Consider the following 22,305-nt stretch of genomic DNA (forward strand, 5'->3'; position numbering starts at 1 on the left):
GCGATTCAATGATACGATAATTCTAAGAATAACCGGTCTGTTCATTTTTCAACCCATTCACAGATTTTTGTTGAATTCTTGTTTGAGAGCTTCCAATGGACAGATCGTATCAATTGTTACTTTCTATCGTGATCCAAGACCTGTAATCGAAATATCACCAGTAAGATCATGTCAAGGATTTGAATAACACCCCTTTTTGAAAAGTATTGATCATTGGTATTTGTGACTTCTTAATATTGGTTACGTAATAACCGCTCTTAAAATTTTCGTCATCCCTCCGATGGCCTGTTATGGTTGCCATAGTTGCATTATGCCACTATTATTATGCCATTTTGAAGATCCTATTCCGCGGACTCGTTTCGCGGTTATTGAGGAATTTCAGATTTGATTAAATATCTGTTAATAACGTGAACGATTCGTCTTTCTTTCTCTGTACGAGAGTTATTTAATAAAAGCATTTTAAGGCGATGTCAAGTGACGAATAAATCTCAATTAATACTATTCAGTCATTGGCACGTAATATTGAAATAATTGTAAGTAATTTTAAATCGATTAATCACGTATTTAAGTAATTATTTTTTTATATAAACTAATTTACGTTAGAAATTGTATGGATGTACTATTGAGAATGTAATGCTCCTTTCGCCAGTTAATAAAACAAGCCAAAAATTTAGTTTATATTTTTCTAAAAGTCGAAAAGTTATGTTAAAAAGTTTTCGGCATATTTAAACTGATATTATAAATGCAGCCATTATAAATCTTTTTATGGTTATTTGTTATTTTAATTTCCCTTGTGCCTTCAGCAGAAATATATCTAAATCTGAGGAATAATATCTGATTACCTACATGTAAATTAAAATATGTGAGATATGCTATAAAATAAATATATATATTGAAAAAATTAATATATATATTTATTATTTTTATTTAGGAAAATATTTATATATGCTATAAAATATATATATATATATATTGTAAAAATTATTAAGAGAATTGCTCCATTCTCAATAAAACGTAAAAAGTATTTTAATATTTTCAAATGTTTTGTAAATTTTTAATCTGATTTAAAAGTAATGTCTTATTCCTAGAGTTTAATTTTTTAAGCAAATTTTGCACTAGATGCAATTCTGATATTCTTCATTGCAACTCTAAAAGTCATTTGTTTTCCGATTTTGAAGTATCTTAGATTGCGGACTGATGACGATTTTTTAAAATATTGGCCCGAAATAATTTTTATTTGTGAGAAACAGGGCACTAATCCTTAGGCAAACCAATATTCTGGATTTTTGACCAACTTATTTTTAACCTTTAAATCTTTATTTCCTATTGTGCATATTTCTTTAAAGACCACTTTTTGGAAATTACAATGCATATAAGAAGTAGCTACTATCCAATGTTTAACAGAAGAATAGTGACAACATTCATATTGAATTCCGTAATGGAAACATGGATTCATTTTACCTCTTACTCTAAGATTATTCTGTTTTGAAATATTGAAATTAATGCAACAAGAAGTATTATCCTATTTTTTTTTTTTTTTTGGCATATTTATTTCAGTGCCCATTATACATGATTATTCAAAATATTAAAAATTGTTAAGAGTTTGTGGAAAGAAAATTTTGTTATAAAATAAAATAAAATGCCGTAAAGTGTAATGACCTTTTTGAAAGGAAATATACAATATATATTTAAAACAAAGATTAAGTATTATAACAAAAGAAGATTTATGGTAAAAGTAAATAAATACCAAATTATTGTTCTTTAAATGTTTGAATTTAAAAACTGGGTTTCTATTATATACAGAAATTCTATTATATACAGAAATAATCTGTATATAATAGAATAATTTCTATTATATACAGAAATAATCTTCATAGAAATTTAAAAATACAACATTAGGTAAAGGGTTAGTTATAAAAAGCAATTATATATTATTATGACAATATAGTGATGAAAAAATTATCTAAATATTGGGGATTAAATAAATGAGGAGATTTATAAAAAATTTTGAGTATATGTTCTTACCAAAAAAAAAACTGTTAAATTCAAAGTTTTAAATTTCTTAGAAAATTTTTTTTTTTACTAAGAAAACTAAAACTTTCTTTAATATATATTATAATATTTTCTAGAAAAATGTTGGATATAAATATGGCGTGAGATTAACTTTATCCTCTATTGTAAGAAAGTTGTAATTAGGAAATCTGTTTATTCTAAGCAAAACGGTATGACAAATTTTAAGAGAATAAAGACAGAGAATCCATTATGCAGCATCATGCAAGCAGAATCAATCTGTTTTTTTGTTATATAATGCTAGATAGAAGCAAGGGATCTGATTATATCCTATGTCCTCTGTTAAAATCAGAAAGTCAATATTAAGCATAGCATTTTAAAATTCTCCTTTTGACTACCGTCTTCTTTCTGCTTATACTATTTATAGGCCTTGAAACAATCACAGCCTAGATATCATCTACATGCTGTCTTCTGCTGATAGCATGTAGATGATACCTAGGCTGTAATTGTCCCATGTCTATAAATAACATATGTAGAAGAATTTTATCCCTTTCCAAGAAATAGTAGGTTCTTAGCTCAGTGAGAAGGAGGAATATTCCATTACCGTTCAAAAATTAAAATAGTACCCTTATTGTTAGTTGTATTTTTTAAACTTGTGTTTTGTGTATGCAAAAAAGAAAATTTTGCAATCATTTATATATTTTTTTACTTTAAAATTTTCTGATTATTTATGCCTCCCAGGCATTTAAGTAACTTCAAACAAATTTGATTTAACGAATAGTCTTACGTGTTCAGTACTGGCACTAAGAATGTCAGTCTAATTTGTTTGGCTATGAATAAAACTATATATATTTATTTACTTTTATTATCTTAAATGAAACAAAAAAAATGATGAAATTATTTAAAATGATGATGTTGCGACTCTGAAATCAGGTTAATTAGTGGTATATTTAAGTTGAAAACTGTTTAAGATAATTTCTTCCATAAAGCAGAAAAAAAGCATTGGAGTGCATCTGTTTCATTCACAGGAATAAAATGGTTCTGGTCTATAATTATGATGCTGGTCATTACTATGTTAAGCAAGTTTATTTTTCCCCCTGCAATTATATATCAACATTTAATGTAAATTACTTCTTTCAAATATAAATTAGTTTATATTTGAAGTAAATTGGTTAGATTCTTTTGAAGTTTTAATGTGAAAGCAATTCTGATCATTCTGTGTAACTAATTTTATTGAATGTACAAAAATAATAATTAATTTTTGTTTCAAAATTTAAATTTTAAATTAAGTTACTAAAATTCTTTTAATATAGTTGGAAGTATGTAGAAAATTGTTAATTATTTGTTTAAATTCCATACACAAACATATGTATAATAAGTGAAGTATTATTTACCAGTTTGTTACCAGAATTATTTGTAGTTTAATTAATTTTTCTTTAATTAAGAATTTAAGTACTCTTTCCTAATCATGTAAATGAATTTTGTTTAGTTTAATTTTTTGCAAAATTATTCTTTGTAATATGTGTATTACTAGAAAAGAAAAGATTTGATTAGCAAATAAATATAAAAGAAAGAATGAAAAAAATATGTATAAAAGAATTTGAATTTATTTTAAACTTTGCTAACTATTATAAATCATTTGTCATTTTTAATATCTACAGTTTTGTATTTTAAAATTATTTTGTATTCGTGTATTTTATTTGTTAATTAGCCAAATATTTCTCAAAAACATAATTATTCTTAGAAAAGTAAACATTTTTTTAAATGTAGCTTTCTCACTATGGATATTGTAGATTTATTAGAAAATGATGCCCAAATGAAATAGATCATGTTTGCATTGCTTTTTTTAAAAATTAATGATTTAAACAAAAGAAAGCATTAAATTTAAATTGGTCTGCCATTTGGAGAAAACAAAACCACTTATTAATTAAAAAAAAATATAAGAAATATAATTTGAGGAGTACTGAAAATATTGCATAAAAAATCTATCTAGAAATATTACTTTGATGTAATAGGTTTGGAAATTGAATCATCTAATGGAAAATTGTGAAAAGTTCTCTTGCTTTGTCCTCTTTATGTTTTGCAGTAATGAAAGATATATATTTTTTCCTCTTTTCAGTTTTAATGAGCTTTCAAAAGTTTTTATACTTCAGAAAACACATGTTGATTTTTTGGGAAAAAATGAAGAATTTCATTAAGCAACTAAACATTTCCATGTTTGTAAAAGTCAATGTTTTACTTAATCCAGTCATTTATAAAAATAATAATAATTTTAAGAAAAAGAAAGTACTTAGTTTATTCTATTGGTATAGATGCATAAGTTTATTAAAATAAACCATGTCATATTTTTCAATTGAATTCTTGAATAATTACCATGATTTATTTCTATTAATCGTATAAGTGAGAATATTCCTAAAATATCTTTACTTTCTAAAATATTATTCAAAAGTAAATCTAAACAGTTTTTTGGTTCATATGTATTATTTGGAAACCCCACTTTTTCATTTCAAATATGAAAACCCATACAGGGAAATGCAGTAATTCCTCTCATACACAACCGCTACTTTTCCATAGTTGCTATTTTTTGTGTATGTGTCTGTATTTTATCTCCCTGTTTTTGGGTTGCATTTCTACTGTACAATATTTCAGTGCTTTTATTGAACAAGTATATTGATTTACAGATTTATTAATTTAAATATCTCATTACAGCTGGAGTATTTATATCTTTATTAAAGAAATCAAGTAATGTCGAATAACTTTTGCTTGCTTTACATGTCTAGTTAGATTTGTTTATCTAAACGATTTCATCCAAAAGTAAAATAGAATTTGTGACATCTTAATGTTAGTCAGAATTTTTACTATCATGTAGTGCCAATACCTTCTAAATACACAAGGCCACGGTGCTGATTTTTCGACATCATTAATGGCCATTTTCACTGACTGTAATTAAAACATCAGGTGATGATTATTAACTCCCTAGCGGTGAAATCAAAATTCTCTAGACTGAACCTGTTGTCAAATTTGCCCTGTTTTGCACCATGTTTTGATCATTCAACTTTGCATCTGACATAGTTGCTGACTTGTGATGATTTTGAGATGGAGAAGTTAGAATTTTTAGACTAAAAGAATCTAGTATCATTGTTTTCTTATATTTAAATGGAAATTGGTCATTTTTGTTCATCACAAGAGAAACATTTAAAATAGTATTTTGAAGAAAATAAAATTTATTTTTGCACTGTTTGAATTTTATTTTAGGTAATCTATCAAACATTCTTGCTTTGAAAATAAATCCAGAATTTTACTGTCAGGTTATAGTGTTATTTTTTAAGTATGATTAATCCATAAAAATGTTTAAATGTTTTGTTCAGTTCTACAAAATTTTGCTTTTAGGTTTTATTTAAAATTAATTTAATTATCTGAACTATCACCAAGGTGTAGTTTGATATTTTTGAATTATGTAAGTAACTGCTCAAAAATTCTGTTGTTATATATCCACATTAAAAACTGATAGGCATGGATATGTTTGTATGTATGTTATATAAAAATAAATCTTTAGTTGCTATACATAAACAAACATGAAGTCATATTCATTCAAAACCTTTTAAAACATTATTTTATAATACTGTGTACTTCAGCCATAAAATTTATTAAATATTGATACTGCTTTCAGTAATTTTTTGTTTCAGATGAACAACAAATTTTGTGTATTTCCATTGTTTTGGAAATGATTTTTACTCTATAAAAACTTTCCTACATGTTCTTTTTTTCTATGGCTCCTATCAACTTTATTATGTATTTTTCTATTTCCAAATTGCAGGGATCTTTGATTTTCAACTTTTGGTGACATAGATATTTTAGCAAAACATTTTTTTCTTTGACGTATTACTAAGTTTATATTAAATATATTGTATTCATTATGCTCTTTATTATGAGAATAAACTAAACTTCTTAATTGTTGCTTCAGAAGAAAAACATTGATTAGTATTTATATTTATAATAATTTGAAGTTTAACATTTGTAAAAGGAAAATACTTATCTCAATATGTAATAAGCAATTTCATAAATCAATATATTCATTTGTAAAATGTTGAATTGTACAGAGATATTGGTTCATATTACCAGTGGTATGTAGTGGGTACATAAGCAATAGGTAGGTAAATATTTTTTGGTTATTTACTCAGGGTCTGAAAAAAAAAAAAATCTGATCACTTTTGCAAAAAAAGGAAGAAGGTATCATTTCTTATTTAAAAATGAAACATAAAACCTATATGTTAATACTATGCTAATATTTTTTTAATTAAAGTTTTGTCCCAATTATTAAAGAAATTGCTATCAGAATTCAGAATAAAATATTCTTGAATTTAAATGAGATGTAAAAATAATTGAAATTCTTCTTATTGGAAGCAATGACATTTAAGAATAATTTTTAACTCTGCTTATTTTATGTTGAAAAAATAATATACAGTTTAGAACCAATAATAACATTATGAAATGACTAAAGTTGAATAGTACATATAATATATATACAATAGTACATATAATAAATATACAACAGAAAAGGAAAAAATCTGTCATCTGATAAAGCAGCTATGCTCATATATAGGTCACATAGTTAAAAGTATCTACAGTGTGATGAGGCAACACATATAAAGAAACAAATCTAATTTAATGAACCAAAAAAAAAAATAATAAAGAAACAAATCTAATTTAATGAACCAAAAAAAAAAAAAATGCAACTCAGGAAAATGTAAAATTTTTCACAAGTGAAAAAGATAGCGTAGAAAAAGTTAGTTCATGCAAGTAATCCGAAATTCAAGCTTTTGACCTTTGATTGTGAAATGTGAATTTTATTCAGATTAATGTTTAAAACATAACCTGAGAACCCCAGAAGAATTATGAGTAATTCTTTCATTTTAGTTTCCATTATCAGCTCTTTATTATTTTAAAACCAAATTCAACTTCTTCTTTTTTAAAAATTTAGTTAAAATTATTAATTCTTTTACAAAATCAGAAAATACCTTATTATTCTTTTAATCTTTGTAAAGAAAAAGCATTCAAGTGTAACAACAGAAAACTGAATATTTTGTATAATAGGCATAATTGCATTTGTTTATCTGGTTAATTTTAAAAAAAATTTCATAGAATTAAGATTGTGTAGCTGCTCATTTTTTTAGCTCATTATATTAGAATATCTTATTACATACCACTGCAGGCATTTTATATAATAAATTGAAAAATAAACTCATAACAAATAAATATCCAGGTACATTATATCACTAAAGAATTCCAATTTAATTTTCAATCTATGCAACTATTAATATTTTGAACCCTTCATTTACCATCGTTATTATATTGGAAGAATAAAAATTATTTTGATATATGTGAACCATGCATAAAATATTTTAGTATGTATTAAAGTTGGAGAAATTTAGTAAAATTGTGGTAATCATGTTGTTATATTTAAATATTATTAATTTTTTAATCAATATCCTCTGGCAAATTTATTTTTGAAAAAAGCTGAATTACAAACATATTTGCATTTGGATTAAAAAGATGAAATAGTTTCTGTCTTTTTTTCCATAAATTACCATTTTTCATAGCTTTTCTATGGATCAATCTTTGTCTCTCGGAATGTAATAATTGAAATCAGAACTTGATTAATAAGTTTAAGTGTACAAAGATATGTTTTGGAGTTAGTCAAAAAATATCAAAAGATAAGTATAAAATTTAACGTATGCGTGTTTTATTTTTTTTAATTTTCATACTAATTTTTTTAAAGAAAGTAATAAATTTCTACAGAGTTTAATTACAACAATATAAACGCATGAGCAAAAGTTTTCAACAACAGGCAATTTTAATACCTTCCTATAATATTAATTAACAGTAACTTAAATTAAAAATCTGAAAATAAATATTTCACAAACACATTCAGAAAGTAACTGGATTTGAAAGATAATTATTTTATTTGTGCAAAGTCATATCAAATTATATATCTGCATTTGAAATGAAAAATGAAATGTTATTAGAAAATTGACAGGAGGCAAAATTTTGAGATAGTTTTTGTCAAAACAATTTTTTATTATTAAAGTTGGTTTACTTTACAATCAAGATTTCTCTTCATCCTTAATTTTAAATGCTGGTATCTAATCTATTGTTATGTACAAAGAACAATCTAAAATAAGATAATTTTCTACATATTCTAAGAATTTGTTGGTAAAATTTGTCAGTTTACTTAATATTTTGGAAGATGTCAAGTTTTATAAGTTCATGATATAATTATTTTTAGAAACCTAGAAGATCTTAAGAATGAACAAATATGAAACATTACTGTTTTGATAATGCTATGAAACAGAAGGTTTTAATGTTAACATTTATACATGATGAAAACACACATTTTTAAGCAATTTCATGGCCGAAGAAAGACAAAACACTTTTGAATTTTTTAAACTTCACTTTATTCCAACCTGGGAGGCATCATTTATGTACAAGAAGCGATGGCGAAACTGACATCAGTTCACAAGCGATACACAAGCAGAAGGGGGAAAAAAGAAAAGAAAAAAAAAAAAAAAAAGAGAGAGAGAGAGAGAGAGCGAAATATTTTCCCCCGGTGATTATATACTATGAGATTCTGATAGGGATTCCTTTACACGGTTGATTTGGGTAAGGGATTTGTAGGTATCTTTTAGAAGAATTTGCGTAGCTTGACAAAATTTATTGACAATTTTTTATTCCTTCACTCGAAATGTGGGAACTTGACTGATTTCAGAAGTTTTACAGAGCTCTTGTTGCATTAATTAAATAAAGATTGTGGAATCGGATCAGGAAATAGCAGAACGTTTTAGAATTTAGTTAATATAGGTTGAATAAAAATAAAAATTTGGAAATTAATTAGGATTTAAATCAGATTTAGAAATATCATTACACACACACACATATAAGTTTGTATTATTTTACATTCAAATACTACAAATTGGACAAAGAAATGTACTTCCTTGATCTTTATCATCCTAATTCATTGCTTATTTATTATGAGAAACATTTTTATTTCATTCATTCCAAAACATCAAATACAATCAGCAGGGAGTCTATTAAAAAACAGGTCTTATATAGAAAATTTTATATTGTATTTCTTTGATTTCATAAAATAAAAATAATTTTTTTTTCTTGTTCTTTGTACAGCATCTTCATAAAGATTTGGATATTTTCTGTTCATGAATCATGCTTATATTTGATATAAAGATATCGACCCTAAAATAACCCTAATTAATTCAAATTTATCAAAACTATATATTTTCAAATTAACAGCTGTTTACTTATTCAAATAATTTTACAAAATTTTCGGATATGAAATATTAATATTTTCTTTTGTTCAGTAAAATTCAGTAGTATTTTTATGCAGGGTGCGTAGCGTCATGAAAAGTGCTTAACTTTCAGAAAAGGTCTTTAAAAAGTGCTAATTTTCTCGTGAAAACGAAGAAAGCTTTTCGTTTTGTTTTGTTTCCCCACAAGTTGAATATGATATTCGAAATCATAGTTGTAAAAGCTGCTTACCGGGTGTATCAAAAAAGAAAATCAATAAATTTGAAGAATTATTCCAGGGATTCCAGCACATATTATTTTAATGCATAATGTTTCTTTTTCACTCCCCCTCCCACTTTTTTTTATTTTCCTTTCTTTTCGTCCCCCTCCCCTACAATGTGCATTGCCATTTATTAAAATGCTGAAATAGTTATCCGGAAAGGGCCGTAGGAAATACGTACTGTGCCGTGAGAATCAAAAAACGTTGTAATTTTAATTCTTAATATTTTAGATGCTGAAGAATTTATTTAAGTTACACCTGGTAAGTATATACAGGGTGTTGCCGTATTCGACCGACAAATTCGAAGAGGTGATAGTAGGTATCAAGAGGATAAAGAATCATCATACAACATGGAGTCCCAAACGACGTTTAGGGAGGTGAAAATCATAGAAATATAGGGAGTCAAAAATCTGCTGGAAACTAAAAAAATAAAAAATGATGTTTTAACGATGAATTTTTTTTTAAGTGAAAGAAAATTCTTAAAGGCTATTTTTCATGTAAGTAACATGCCGGTTTAATGAACCAGAGGGTCGTAAATGATTGAAAATGAAAAAGTAGTTTAGAACCCTTATATGCAAAAATATTTAAACTTTAAGAAAAATAAAAGCTTGAAATATAAGGAATTTTATACGCTTTAATTTGATACAAGTCTGTAGTGTGAAAACTGAGAAGGTTTTAAGGTATTCAAGAAAAACTAAAATGTTTGCCAGGAAACATCGCTGCAACATCGGTACCGATGTTTACAGAGGGCAACATCGGTACGATGTTGCCAAATTCGAAAGGTAAATTTAGAGAAGTGATAGTAGGCATGAAGGAGATGAAAAATTATCATAAAACATAGGGTCGCAGGAGACGTTTTTTCTGTGAAAATCGCAAAAACAGACATGGAAGAAACAATACGCCTGGCGAAGAGAATGGCCCTAAGAATGCAAGAATTTGGAACAAGGTAGTCGAGAAGAAGCTTTCACGTATGTAAATTTTCCATGCTTCGAGGAATATAAAATCAGCGAGCATTGCAGAATTGCTGGTTCGAGGAGTATAAAAACAGCGTGTATTCATTAAAGAGCAGTGCAGAATTGATAGTCGATAAGTTTCATTTGCAAACAACATGTCAGATTTCACGAATATGCGGATATGCATTTAATTTACGGCCGAGCAGATGGTAATGGACGCCTAGCACAAAGAATAAACCAAGAGCAATATCCAAGTAGGCGTTGTCCACATCACAGCACCTTTGCAAATATTGATCGACGGTTGTGGGAGACAGGATCCTTCAAAATAACGAAGCCAAATGCAGGACAAGAACGCAGTGTGCTCACACCTGAAACAGAAAACCGAGTTTTGCAACGCTCCGCCGATACCCCATCGACAAGCACGTGATCAGTTGCAGCTGAATTGGGTATTTGTACGAAATGGTATGGAAAGTCATGCGTGCTGAAAACAAGTACCCCTTCCACTTGTAGAGTCCCAACTCCTATGTGATGATGAATTCCCACGTCAGATGGAGTTCGCATGCTGGATGCTTGGTGCCACACAGGAAGATGCACTCTTTCCTGCAAGAATTTTATTCTCAGATGAAGCCTGCTTTACCATAGAAGGCGTCTTCTACATGCACAATGCACATATTTGGTCATCCGAAAATCCCCATATCACTATCTCGTCGAACGTGCAACACAAATTTAGTATTAACATCTGGGCAGGAATTCCCGGACATCATCTGTTAGGAACGTATCTTATGCCCGAACGCCTCAGTGTCGCTAAGTACCTTATTTTCTTGCGGCCCGTCCTTCCGGATTTACTGCAGGGAATACCGGCCATTTTGCACCAGCGCGTTTTTCGAATTCTGCGCGTAACTACTTAGATGATACATATCCTGGGAGGTGGATTGGACCCTGCGGACCTTTTGATTGGCCTCCACGTACCCCGGCCATCAATCCCTTGGATTTCTTCCTCTGGGGTCACATGAAATCTCTTATTTATCAGACACCTTTGGATACAGTGGAGGATCTCGTAGCACGGATCGTCGTCGCTGCTGGAGAAATCGCAAGCACACCTGGTATGTTCGAGCGCGTCCGGCAGTTCTTTAAACGTCGGTGTCGGTTGTGTAATGACCTTCACGGCCGCAACAGGGAGCAATTTTTATAAAAGTTTCTCATCGTCTCCTTTCTTATGTTAAAATGTCTGTGCTGTAAATGTATGCTGTATCTGTATTCCAGCAAATAAATTTTCACCGTCGTTTGCGAGTTTATATTTCTTTGGAAATTCTTATCGCCTTCATGCCTACTATTACTCCTCAGAATTTTTCGGTAGAATTTTGCAATACCTTCTGTAAACATCGATGCCGATGTTGCAGCTATGTTTCCCGGCAAACATTTAATTTTTTTTTTTTTTTGAATATCTTAAAACCTCCTCAGTTTTCACATTGCAGACTTATATCAAATTAAGGAGTATAAAATTCCTTATATTTTCAAGCTTTTATTTTTCTTAAAATTTTAATATTTTTGCAGATAAGGGTTCTAAACTACTTTTTCGTTTTCAATAATTTACGATCCCGTGGTTCATCAAATCGACATGTTACTTGCATTAAAAGTAGCCTTTAAGAATGTGCTTTCATTTAAAAAAGAATTCATCGTTGAAACACCATTTGTTATTTTTTAAATTTTTTACAACAGTTTTTAACAATTTAGAACAGTTCTCCGATTCCCTATATTATTGCGATTTTCACCCCCCTAAACGTCGTTTGGGACCCCATGTTGTATGGCGATTCTTTATCCTCTTGATGCCTACTATCACCCCTCTAAATCGTCGGTCGAATTCGTCAACACCCTGTTTTTTATCATTTATATGTTGTTAATGAAAAATATGCGATACGATTCGATCATCGGAAAATAATAAAATATCCGGATGAATTTGACGCGTCTAAACGATATATCGAAGACTGGAAAATTTGTTGGTGTAATCTCGTCAAATTTGTTTTGATTAAGAGAAGAAAATAGAAAGAAAGGAACTGCTGCATCTGGTACTAAAAAACATTTTTTTAAAAATAAAAAATAAGTTTTTTACTATTTTTTTTTCAGGATTTAAATTTTATCGTTTTCTAATGATTTTTTTTTTTTCAATTTCTTATAGAATTTTTTTCCAATGAATATAAAATATAATGAAATTTATTTTTCTCAATATATATAAAAATGTTGCTTGAACAACGGCCATCATAGAGCCATTGAAATTAATGCATGAAATTTGAGAAATTATTTTTTGAGCATTAGAGGCCCACTATGAACGGATTTCTCAAACTTTTTATTCAAAGTTTAATTAAAAAAAGAATTTTAATGTGTTTTCATCATAATATCAAAAAAAATTACATCATAACACACAAAAATTATTTTAACACCGCTTTAAAGATTAAAAAAAAAAAAAAAAATAGCTTTTCAGTGATAAAAATTTTGTTGAATGTATTTAAAAAAATGTTTTTAGTGTTCATAACTTTTGAGAAAATAATTCTGGACACATCTTTTATAACAACGGTTTTTATTATAATTAAATTCAAAATAATATTGCTTCGTCGAATCGTTGAATCACATTATTTTGGAAGTGTCAAAATTGTAGTAAAAGAAAAGAAAAATGATCTCTTTGCTTTTATTTAAACTTATAAAATCATAAAGCAGTGCATTGAATAAGATTCTTCATTTGATAAATTTTGAAGCAATGCGATATATTGTCTCGTGATGGCTTCAAGAATAACAATTTTTTTTATTTGGATTTTTACTTTCTCTCATAGAAAATTTAGAGAAAATTTCAATTGTCAAAAAATTCGAATACTTGAGATTTTAATGAATCTCCACGTTTCAAACCTCCTTGACCTTCCTGAGTTCAAAAACACATTTTTGGAAAACGTGTCTGTCTTTCAGTGACAAAGATAACACAAAAACATTTTTAGCTATACAGATGAAATATGGTATACGGTCTTCACACCAAATGTCTAGATTTTCATCAAATCTTGAGCAACATTGGTTTAGAGAAAATCTCCTTGACTGTTCGAATATAAGTTACATGATAACTACAAAACGAAATGAGTTAGATAGGTAAAATTTGGTACACCGATTTAATATCTACAGAACAAACATCCATCAAATTTTGAGCCAAATCCAACAAGGATTCGCTCTATGTCGGTCTGTACTTTCAGAAACTTATAAACGTGATAACTTAAATATATCAAATTTGGTATGTAATTTTGTGACTATAAATGCAGTTTTGAATCAAATTTTGGTTTTCATCAATTGGGAAGAATGCGCGTAAAACCCAAATTTACTTTTCAGATACTTTCAATCGCATGCCAGAGATCAATCCCAAAGCAAAATAATTTGAAACTATTCAAAGACAATGCCACGCTAGGCATTTTCTGGTAGTGTGCGAGAAAGTTTTGTGGAGACGCTCTTGCAGATTTATTTTCGTTTTTGTTCTAACTACAAGGTTGACTTTTTTTTTTTTATTTCATGAATTTGTTTAGTTATTTATGAAAACAAAGGTTTATTAAAGCATTTTCATTCCTTGTAAAATATATATAACGTTTCTTCTGTAATTTTTTTAAGTAAGAATATTTGCTTATAGGATAAAAAACAAGTTTTCATTAAATTTAAGAAAGGTTAAACGTTCAAAAAAGGCCTTTACTGCCCTTTAGAAATAAGAGGCGATAAGACAATTTCTTTATAGTCTGATCATTTGTGAACGCTGCAATTATTTTCTATTAAAACTTATTTTAAAAACTCATTTAGAACATAGTATTTCTCTATCATCAGGATCGTGGCAGTTTCGCCAGTTGTATGATAATAGCCATAGGAATGCTTTATTTTTTAGCTTTATAGTATTGCAAATGAAATTACTTAATGGAATGAGTCAGGGCAGGAAGATATTTACCATACAGCCAAGCTGTATCGTATTTGTTATTGCTTATATAAAAATCAATTACAAATTTTTGATCATGCTGAGCTTTTACATCACTATCGACAATTTCAGAAATGTTGTATCTATCCCAATCAATTTTTAATTTTAAGAAATGTTGAGAAAGTTCACACATCTTTATTATCAATCTTATAAAATTATGTATTGATAGTTTTTTTTAAAATCCTTTCTATGTTTTTTTTTTTTTTTTCAAATCCAAAAAGGCATTATTTCACTATAGAAGACGATGTACAAATACAGAAATAAATATTACAATTTAAAGAATAAGCATTTACAATTGCGTTGTGAGATTTTGTTTCAATAAAAACTATGCATTATTATAAAACAGAAAGGAAATACGCACTTTTCGTATGCATACTTATACATAGGTACTTCATTTTTGGAACTAAGGTGCATAAAAAGTGCTTAATTTTTACCGCAGTCACTCACTACGCACTCTGTTATTCTATTGAACAGGGGTCCCCAATTTTTAAACATCGTGATCCACTTCATCTTTAATTTATTGTGAACTTTTGCAGAGACAAACAGCATTCGTTATTTCCATCAGAATTATTATGGATTAAAAAATACTTTGTGAAGAAAAGGAAAAGAAATTCGTAATAAATATAATAATGTATCCATGAGCGATATGGAATCACTTCGAAATTCATAAATACTCAAATTGAAATGAACGTTCATTACATAAACGTATATTTCTTTAAGTTGGCGGTTTCTGAGGGATCAGTTTTACTATGTAGCAAAGGCGTGAAGATATTACCTTACGTGAACTCGCAAATTTGAACTATAGTTAACGCTATATATATATATATAATTTAATACAATGAAGAAATATCTCCTTAACCACAAAACCTAGAATCTTGGGTTCAAATCCAAAAAGATAATTCCAAAAGTTTTTTTAAAGTTTGCAAATAGTGGAAAGCGCAGATGCAGCTTAATTCCAGCCAAATGCAGGAATAAGAAATCAAAAATATATGCATTATGAAATTTGAATTCAAGTTAAAATCTATTTCTGAAAACAAACTAAAATTTAATTATTTCTGAATCAAACTAAAAAAAGATACAATTGTATTTAGCAGCATTACCGCTCTCTAAATACAATGTATCTTTTTTAATTTGATTCAGAAATAATTTTAAATTTTTTTAGTTTGTTTTCAGAAATAGATTTTAATTGATATTTCATAATGCATGTTTTTAATATAATACGTATGTTTTTTGTTTTTTTTTCCTTTCTAAATATTTTTCTTGAAGAAAATAATTTTCATTAAGTTTACATATATACAGTCGCTCCTAGCCAAACTCGAACTTCAAAGAAAAGATACTAATACAATCAAAATTTGTAAACTAAAAATGATAAGAAATTTAATTAAATGAATTTTCAATAGCATATTTATTGCAATTATAAAAGCAAATAACAAAAATTATAAATTAATTCATTTTAACCAGAAATTATGGCAAAAAGCAAAATAAAAGAAAAAATAATGCACAAGCCAAACTCGGACGGAAAAGAAAATTTTAAAAACTAGTAAATATTTCAAATGAATAATTGTTTTATATACAAGTCCTTGTTTTTATAACCATTTTAAGACACTTAGGCATAAATTAATTTTTTCACAAAAATTAATTTCAATATTTTTTTATTTCTGCAAAAATACTTTTTTCAATTTATCTTTACAGGAAATGGTGTGTTTCCAGACTTTTTTTCTTCAGGTATTTCAATAAATTTTCGATGGAATTGACATCGGGGCTTTGGGGTGAAGTGTCCATGACGAGAGAACAATTATATAGAAGCCAGGAACGCACTCGATAAGCATTACGTTTCGAATCATTATCCTGATAAAATCGCCAGTTGTTAGCAAGAGAAAGTTTCAGCACACATTATCGAAAATTTTTCTTTAAAATGTCGAGGTATACATTCTGATCCATTCTCCCTTCAATAAAATACAGGGTTCCTCATCCAGTAGTTGAATTTGAGCCCCTGACGAATACTGATCCACCACCATACTTCACAGTTGCTTACAAATTTTTTTGTGTGAAATTTCTCCTTCGATTTTCTCCAGACGCAAGGCTTGCCATCGGGCCCAAAAATGACGAATTTGCTCTCACCAGTAAATAAGACATTTTTCCAATAAGAAAAATCCTTGTTTTCATGTTCCTTGCAAATTTATGTCCTTATTTTGCGAATTTAAATCTTAGTCTGATTTCGCTTTCTTATGAAAAGCTTTTATCTGATTTTTCCCCCATTGAGATATGCCTTATGGTGCACATTTTTATATTGTTCATGGGCTAAATTTTTTTCCTTATTCCTTTTTAGCAATAATAGATGGGTATGGTGCACTAAGTAACGGATTTGCTTTTATTTTTCTGATTAAATATCGATCATCTGCTTCTTTGAAAATCTTATTGTGCGCTCGCTTAGGCATATTTTCTACCTGATTATTGGTTTTAAAGCATTTTATGGTGTCATTAAACGTTGAATGACTTCTGTGGGCAATATCTGACATTTCTGGCACTTACTTTCCATTTTCAGCATGCTTAATAACCAATTTTCTTAACTCAATACTCGTTTGGCCCTGATATTTTAATTAAATTATTATTAAATTCCATAATAAATGAAAATAACACTATTGGAAAGTTCTCCTGAAGAATTATAACATTAATCGTAAAAGTGGAAGTAATTTTTTACCCAATAAGTTGCAATTATTTTGTGCTTAATTGTGAGATGTCCGAGTTTGGCTTACGGACTCTTTTTCACAAATTATAATTTTATGACTAAATTTTTAATTATAATTTATGAATTGGTGCTATTTGACTTTGCTTTCAGTTGTACAATACATTCACTGTCAAATTTTTTTTTTTTTTTTTTTTTTTTCGAATTCATTTTAGCTAAAATATTTTGGCAGAGCAAGTTTTTTTCCTGTGGTGTCCGAGTTTGGCTTGTAGCGACTGTATGAATTTTATAACATCGCTTAACAAAGTACAAAAAGATACTGAAGGTACCGCATAATGAATTAGTTACATTTTAATATATATATTTATGGAACTTCTATAAGTTTTTATTAGTTTTAAAATTTTAACCTTCAAAGTAGAGATTCATGAAAAAATTTATTTTTTTGCAGGTGTATTGAAACATTTTACCGGAAAAAAATACGTCGCTTCCAAGATATGAAATTAGGAGGAATATTTCCTGTGAGCAAACTGGTTGACCAAGATACTCTAAAGAAAGTTAAATAAGCATAATAAACGATTTACTCACCAGCAAAAGTTTCATTTGTCATCAGCTGAATAGTACAGAAAAAAGAAGACCCTTGTAATTAGTAAATACAATGCAAATATCTGCCAACTCATGTAAGATTTCATTCATAAATTTGTGGCAGAAGTAGTGGACCGTTTTGCCGGCAACTGGTAATAGCAATTGCGCTATGAAACACGATTTTAAAAGACTTTAGTGTTTCATAAATGTAAAGTAATGAAGCATTAGATTAAAACATTTTCACATTCAATCAATTTGAGAAGAAATTTATGCTCGTTTATGACGGAAAAACTGTATGTCAGCGACATGTGTAGTGAAGCGTCTTCTCTACAGCAGTATTTACAGCCACATTTACTGACGCATAGGAACAAGAAATCTTATACTTGCGATACATGTTCTATGGCCTTTTCTGAAACGAGCACTCTAAAGAAGCATTTAGTAACGCATACGGGAGTGAAACCATATCGCTGCGAGATATGCAATTTGGCTTTTTTTCTAAAAGGAACTTTAACGAAACATTTACTAATCCATACGGGAGAGAAACCATATGTCTGTAATATTTGCAATAACGCATTTTCTGGGAAGAGCAACTTAAAGAGACATTTAGTGACACATACGAAAGAGAAACCATATCCTTGCGAGATTTGCAATAAAGCATTTGCTCTGAGGGGAAATTTAAAGAAACATTTACGAACACATACGGGTGAGAAACCATATGCCTGTAGTATTTGCAATAAAGCGTTTTTACGGAATGTTCATTTAGAGACACATTTACTAACACATACGAAAGAGCCACCGTATCCTTGCGAGATTTGCAATAAAGCCTTTTCTCTGAAAGAATGTTTACAGAAACATTTACTAACACATGCGGGAGAAAAACCATATATCTGTAACATTTGCAATAAAGGGTTTTCTCTGAGAGAATCTTTAAAGAAACATTTACTAATGCATACGGGAGAGAAACCATATGTCTGTGATATTTGCAATAAGGCGTTTTCTGAGAAGAGCAACTTAAAGAGACATTTACTGATACATACGAAAGAGAAACCATATCCCTGCGATATATGCAATATGGCGTTTTCTCGAAAGACCAAGTTAAACAGACATTTACGGACACATACAGGCGAGAAACCATATGCCTGTAGTATTTGCAATAGCGCGTTTTCTCAGAAGGATACTTTGAAGATACATTTACTAACACATACGGGAGAGAAACCATATGTTTGTGAGTTATGCAATAACGCGTTTTCTCGAAAGGGCATGTTAAAGAGACATTTACTGACACATACGAAAGAGAAACCATATGTCTGTAACATTTGCAGTAAATCGTTTTATGAGAGAGGATGTTTAAAGAAACATTTACTAATTCATACGGGAGAGAAACCGTATGTGTGTAGTATTTGCAATAAAGCCTTCTCTCAGAAGATTCATTTAGAGACACATTTAATAACACATACGGGAGAGAAACCTTATGTTTGTGATATCTGCAATAACGCGTTTTCTCGAAAGGACGTTTTAAAGAGACATTTACTGACACATACGAAAGAGAAACCATATGTCTGTAACATTTGCAATAAAGCGTTTTATGAGAGAGGATGTTTAAAGAAACATTTACGAACACATACGGGTGAGAAACCATATGCCTGTAGTATTTGCAATAAAGCCTTTTCTCAGAAGGTTAATTTAGAGACACATTTACTAACACATACGGGAGAGAAACCGTATGCATGCGATTTATGCAATAAAGCGTATACTCGAAAGCACGATTTAAAGAAACATTTACTGATACATACAAAAGAGAAACCGTATCCTTGTCAGATTTGAAGCTGTCTTCTCATGGAGGAAATTTAAAGAAACATTTACCAATACATGCTGGAGAGAAACAGTATGTTTGTAATTTATGTAATAACGCGTTTTCCCAAAAGGGCAACTTAAAGAGGCATGCTTGTGATTTATGAAATAACGCATATTCGCGAGAGGAAAGTTTAAAGAAACATTTATTGACTCATACGAAGGAAAATCCTTTTGTTCGTGATGAGTTTTATACGGCGTTTTCTGATCGAATCAATTCAAACAGACATGTTCTGCCACATACGAACGAGAAATTGCATGCCTGCGATAACTGTTACATGGTATTTTCTGATCAGTTAACTTTAAAGAGGAATTTACTACAAAATAGTAGAAACAACAAACAGACTTTAAATCGATCCCGGTGTTCTGTTTATTAGAGATTTTTCTCACGCATGTAGAAAGTATAATTTTTTGAAATCTGTAAATATCTTGGACTGATTTTTTTTTTATTTACGTCGAAGAAGAAACTCGTGCCGGAACCTGAACAGTAACGAGTTTTTTGAGCAGTGGAATTAAAAAAAAATTACTGAAAACTCAAGAAAAAAATCATGTTTCTAAGATTTATGTAATAGATAATGAGTTTAGCATGTGTACGCCTGCGAAATGCTTATTAAAACATTTTCTTAAAAACCTGTTTAAGAAAACATTTTTCGATAGATAGGAAAGAGAAGCCATAAAAATGTGACTTGTATTAAAGCATTTTCTGCGAAAAGAAAAGAAGTTGCATGGGAAGAGAAATCGTAACATTTTTCCCCTCTCTCTTTTGAAGAACGATTTGAAGAGTGCATTTTACTGCAATTCTGTAAGAAGTTAGGTATTTGTAAATTCATTAGTAAGATAATGACTTTCTTATTCATGACATTTCCGTTCTGGTCATAAAACTGTCGTTTTAAATGTTATCTAGAAAAGTGAGATTTGGCGAAATTTGACCTTTTGTATGGAAAGTATTTTGTATTCCATTAATTTTTGGATATTTAATGACTTTTAATATAATCTGAATAATTTCCATAGTGTGTTTTACAGGAGATGAACTTTATTTTCAATAAGTTTATACAAAAATGTATGAAAAAATATTCAAGAATGAATATTTTTTATCATAAAATGTTCAACCTATGTTGAAACATTTCTTTTGTATTTTAGATAACTAATATCTGAACTATCAATTTGTTATTTTATTAAAATATAACATTTTTTTTTTTAAATCGGAAGCTACTGAGTTTCGATATTTTTCTTCTTGGCTCATTTGTTTGATTCAATACCTTCGAACACAAAAATAAATTGTTTTATTATGGTCACAGAGTTGTTTCTTAATCTTGAGAGAATAGAGAGAGAGAGGCAGAGTTGTTTCTTAATCTTGAGAGAGTAGAGAGAGAGATACAGAGTTGTTTCTTAATCTTGAAGTACAGTTTTGTGAGGTTAGTGGTATTGAAATGACTAGTAATGAGATGTAATTGCTAAAGGGATATTTTTGAAACACCATAAAAAACTTAGAGCAGCCCAAACTACGGAAGGTATACTTTTATCAGGGGGCGTGTTATATTAACTTCAGAACATTAATTTGAAGAATAGCAGTATTTTCACAAATTTAAACCTTTCTGGTTCTTTTTATAGGTTCAATTTCAATGCTGTTACATTTTTTCTTTATTTCTAGATTGATTACATAAGTTCTAATTTTTCATATGAAATACACTAATCAGCAAGGCATAGCAATCTCCTGACCGGCTGGATAAAATAAGTTTTTAAATACACTGCAAAGTAAAATGGACTTTTACTAATATCCCCCAGTTTTGTATACTATTCTATCATTTTCCCAGATTTATTCAATTTTTTTTTTTTTAAATTTTTAACTTAAGGTAAATTTTTCGTTTTTTTTTTTTTTCTTGACTAATCAATCTTTATTAAGATTTTTTATTCAATGGGCTACGACATATTTGAACACTCTTCAGTAAATCAACTTAAACACATATGTTAACTGACCTGAATATACTTTCGGCGATTGATATTTCTCATGAGTATCCTTTATATTCTTTCCATATACTTATTGTCAAAAATTACAACATCATTTCAGAATCAAGACAGTATTGAGTTACAAAATTGCCGAAATTTATAACTATGCTGCGAAAGTAAAAGGAAGTCATGAGAAATATTCTAAAATAGAAATCGATATTTTGCAGTTGTTACTAAATATAAATAAACATTAGATATTAGGAAAGCTTTATAAAAATGGAGAAAATGGCTTTTATTATTTTTCTCCATATTTTGCTTAAGTAATTCTCTTTAAATGCTTCGAATTTCAATTTTAACTATCGCGAAATAAAATAAAAACAATTTTAAGAACTCAAATAATTCATTTTCCGATAAATTACAAAGAGGAATGTTTAAATCAGGAAACTCTTTAAGTTTTTCGCTTAAAATTATGAATGCTATTTCAAAAATGAATCTTAAGAGATTTTCTTCTATGAATAAAAATGAATGTGTGTCTATGTTTGCGTTTAGTTATTAAATTTATTTAGATATATTTTTGAGGAAGGAGTACAAAGTTCAGAGCAATTTTTTTTTGGAATTTTAATTTTTTTTTTTTTTTTTTTTTTTTAAATCAAGCCAATTTTTCTTTTTTTAGTTTAACTCCAAAATGAAGTTTTTTTCTAACCCAACG

At 28.7% G+C, this 22,305-nt stretch overlaps 1 protein-coding gene across 1 annotated transcript; it reads left to right on the forward strand.

Moving 5' to 3' along the window:
- Positions 1–445: 445 nt before the first annotated feature.
- Positions 446–20,693, forward strand: LOC129976694 (zinc finger protein 84-like). Its single transcript, XM_056090400.1, has 2 exons — positions 446–533; positions 17,665–20,693. The coding sequence occupies exon 2, from the start codon at positions 18,078–18,080 to the stop codon at positions 19,620–19,622; it is 1,545 nt and encodes a 514-aa protein (XP_055946375.1). The 5' UTR covers positions 446–533; positions 17,665–18,077; the 3' UTR covers positions 19,623–20,693.
- The last annotated feature ends 1,612 nt before the right edge of the window (positions 20,694–22,305 follow it).

The sequence above is a fragment of the Argiope bruennichi genome, chromosome 7 (assembly GCF_947563725.1).
Source record: "Argiope bruennichi chromosome 7, qqArgBrue1.1, whole genome shotgun sequence".
NCBI lineage: Eukaryota > Metazoa > Arthropoda > Arachnida > Araneae > Araneidae > Argiope > Argiope bruennichi.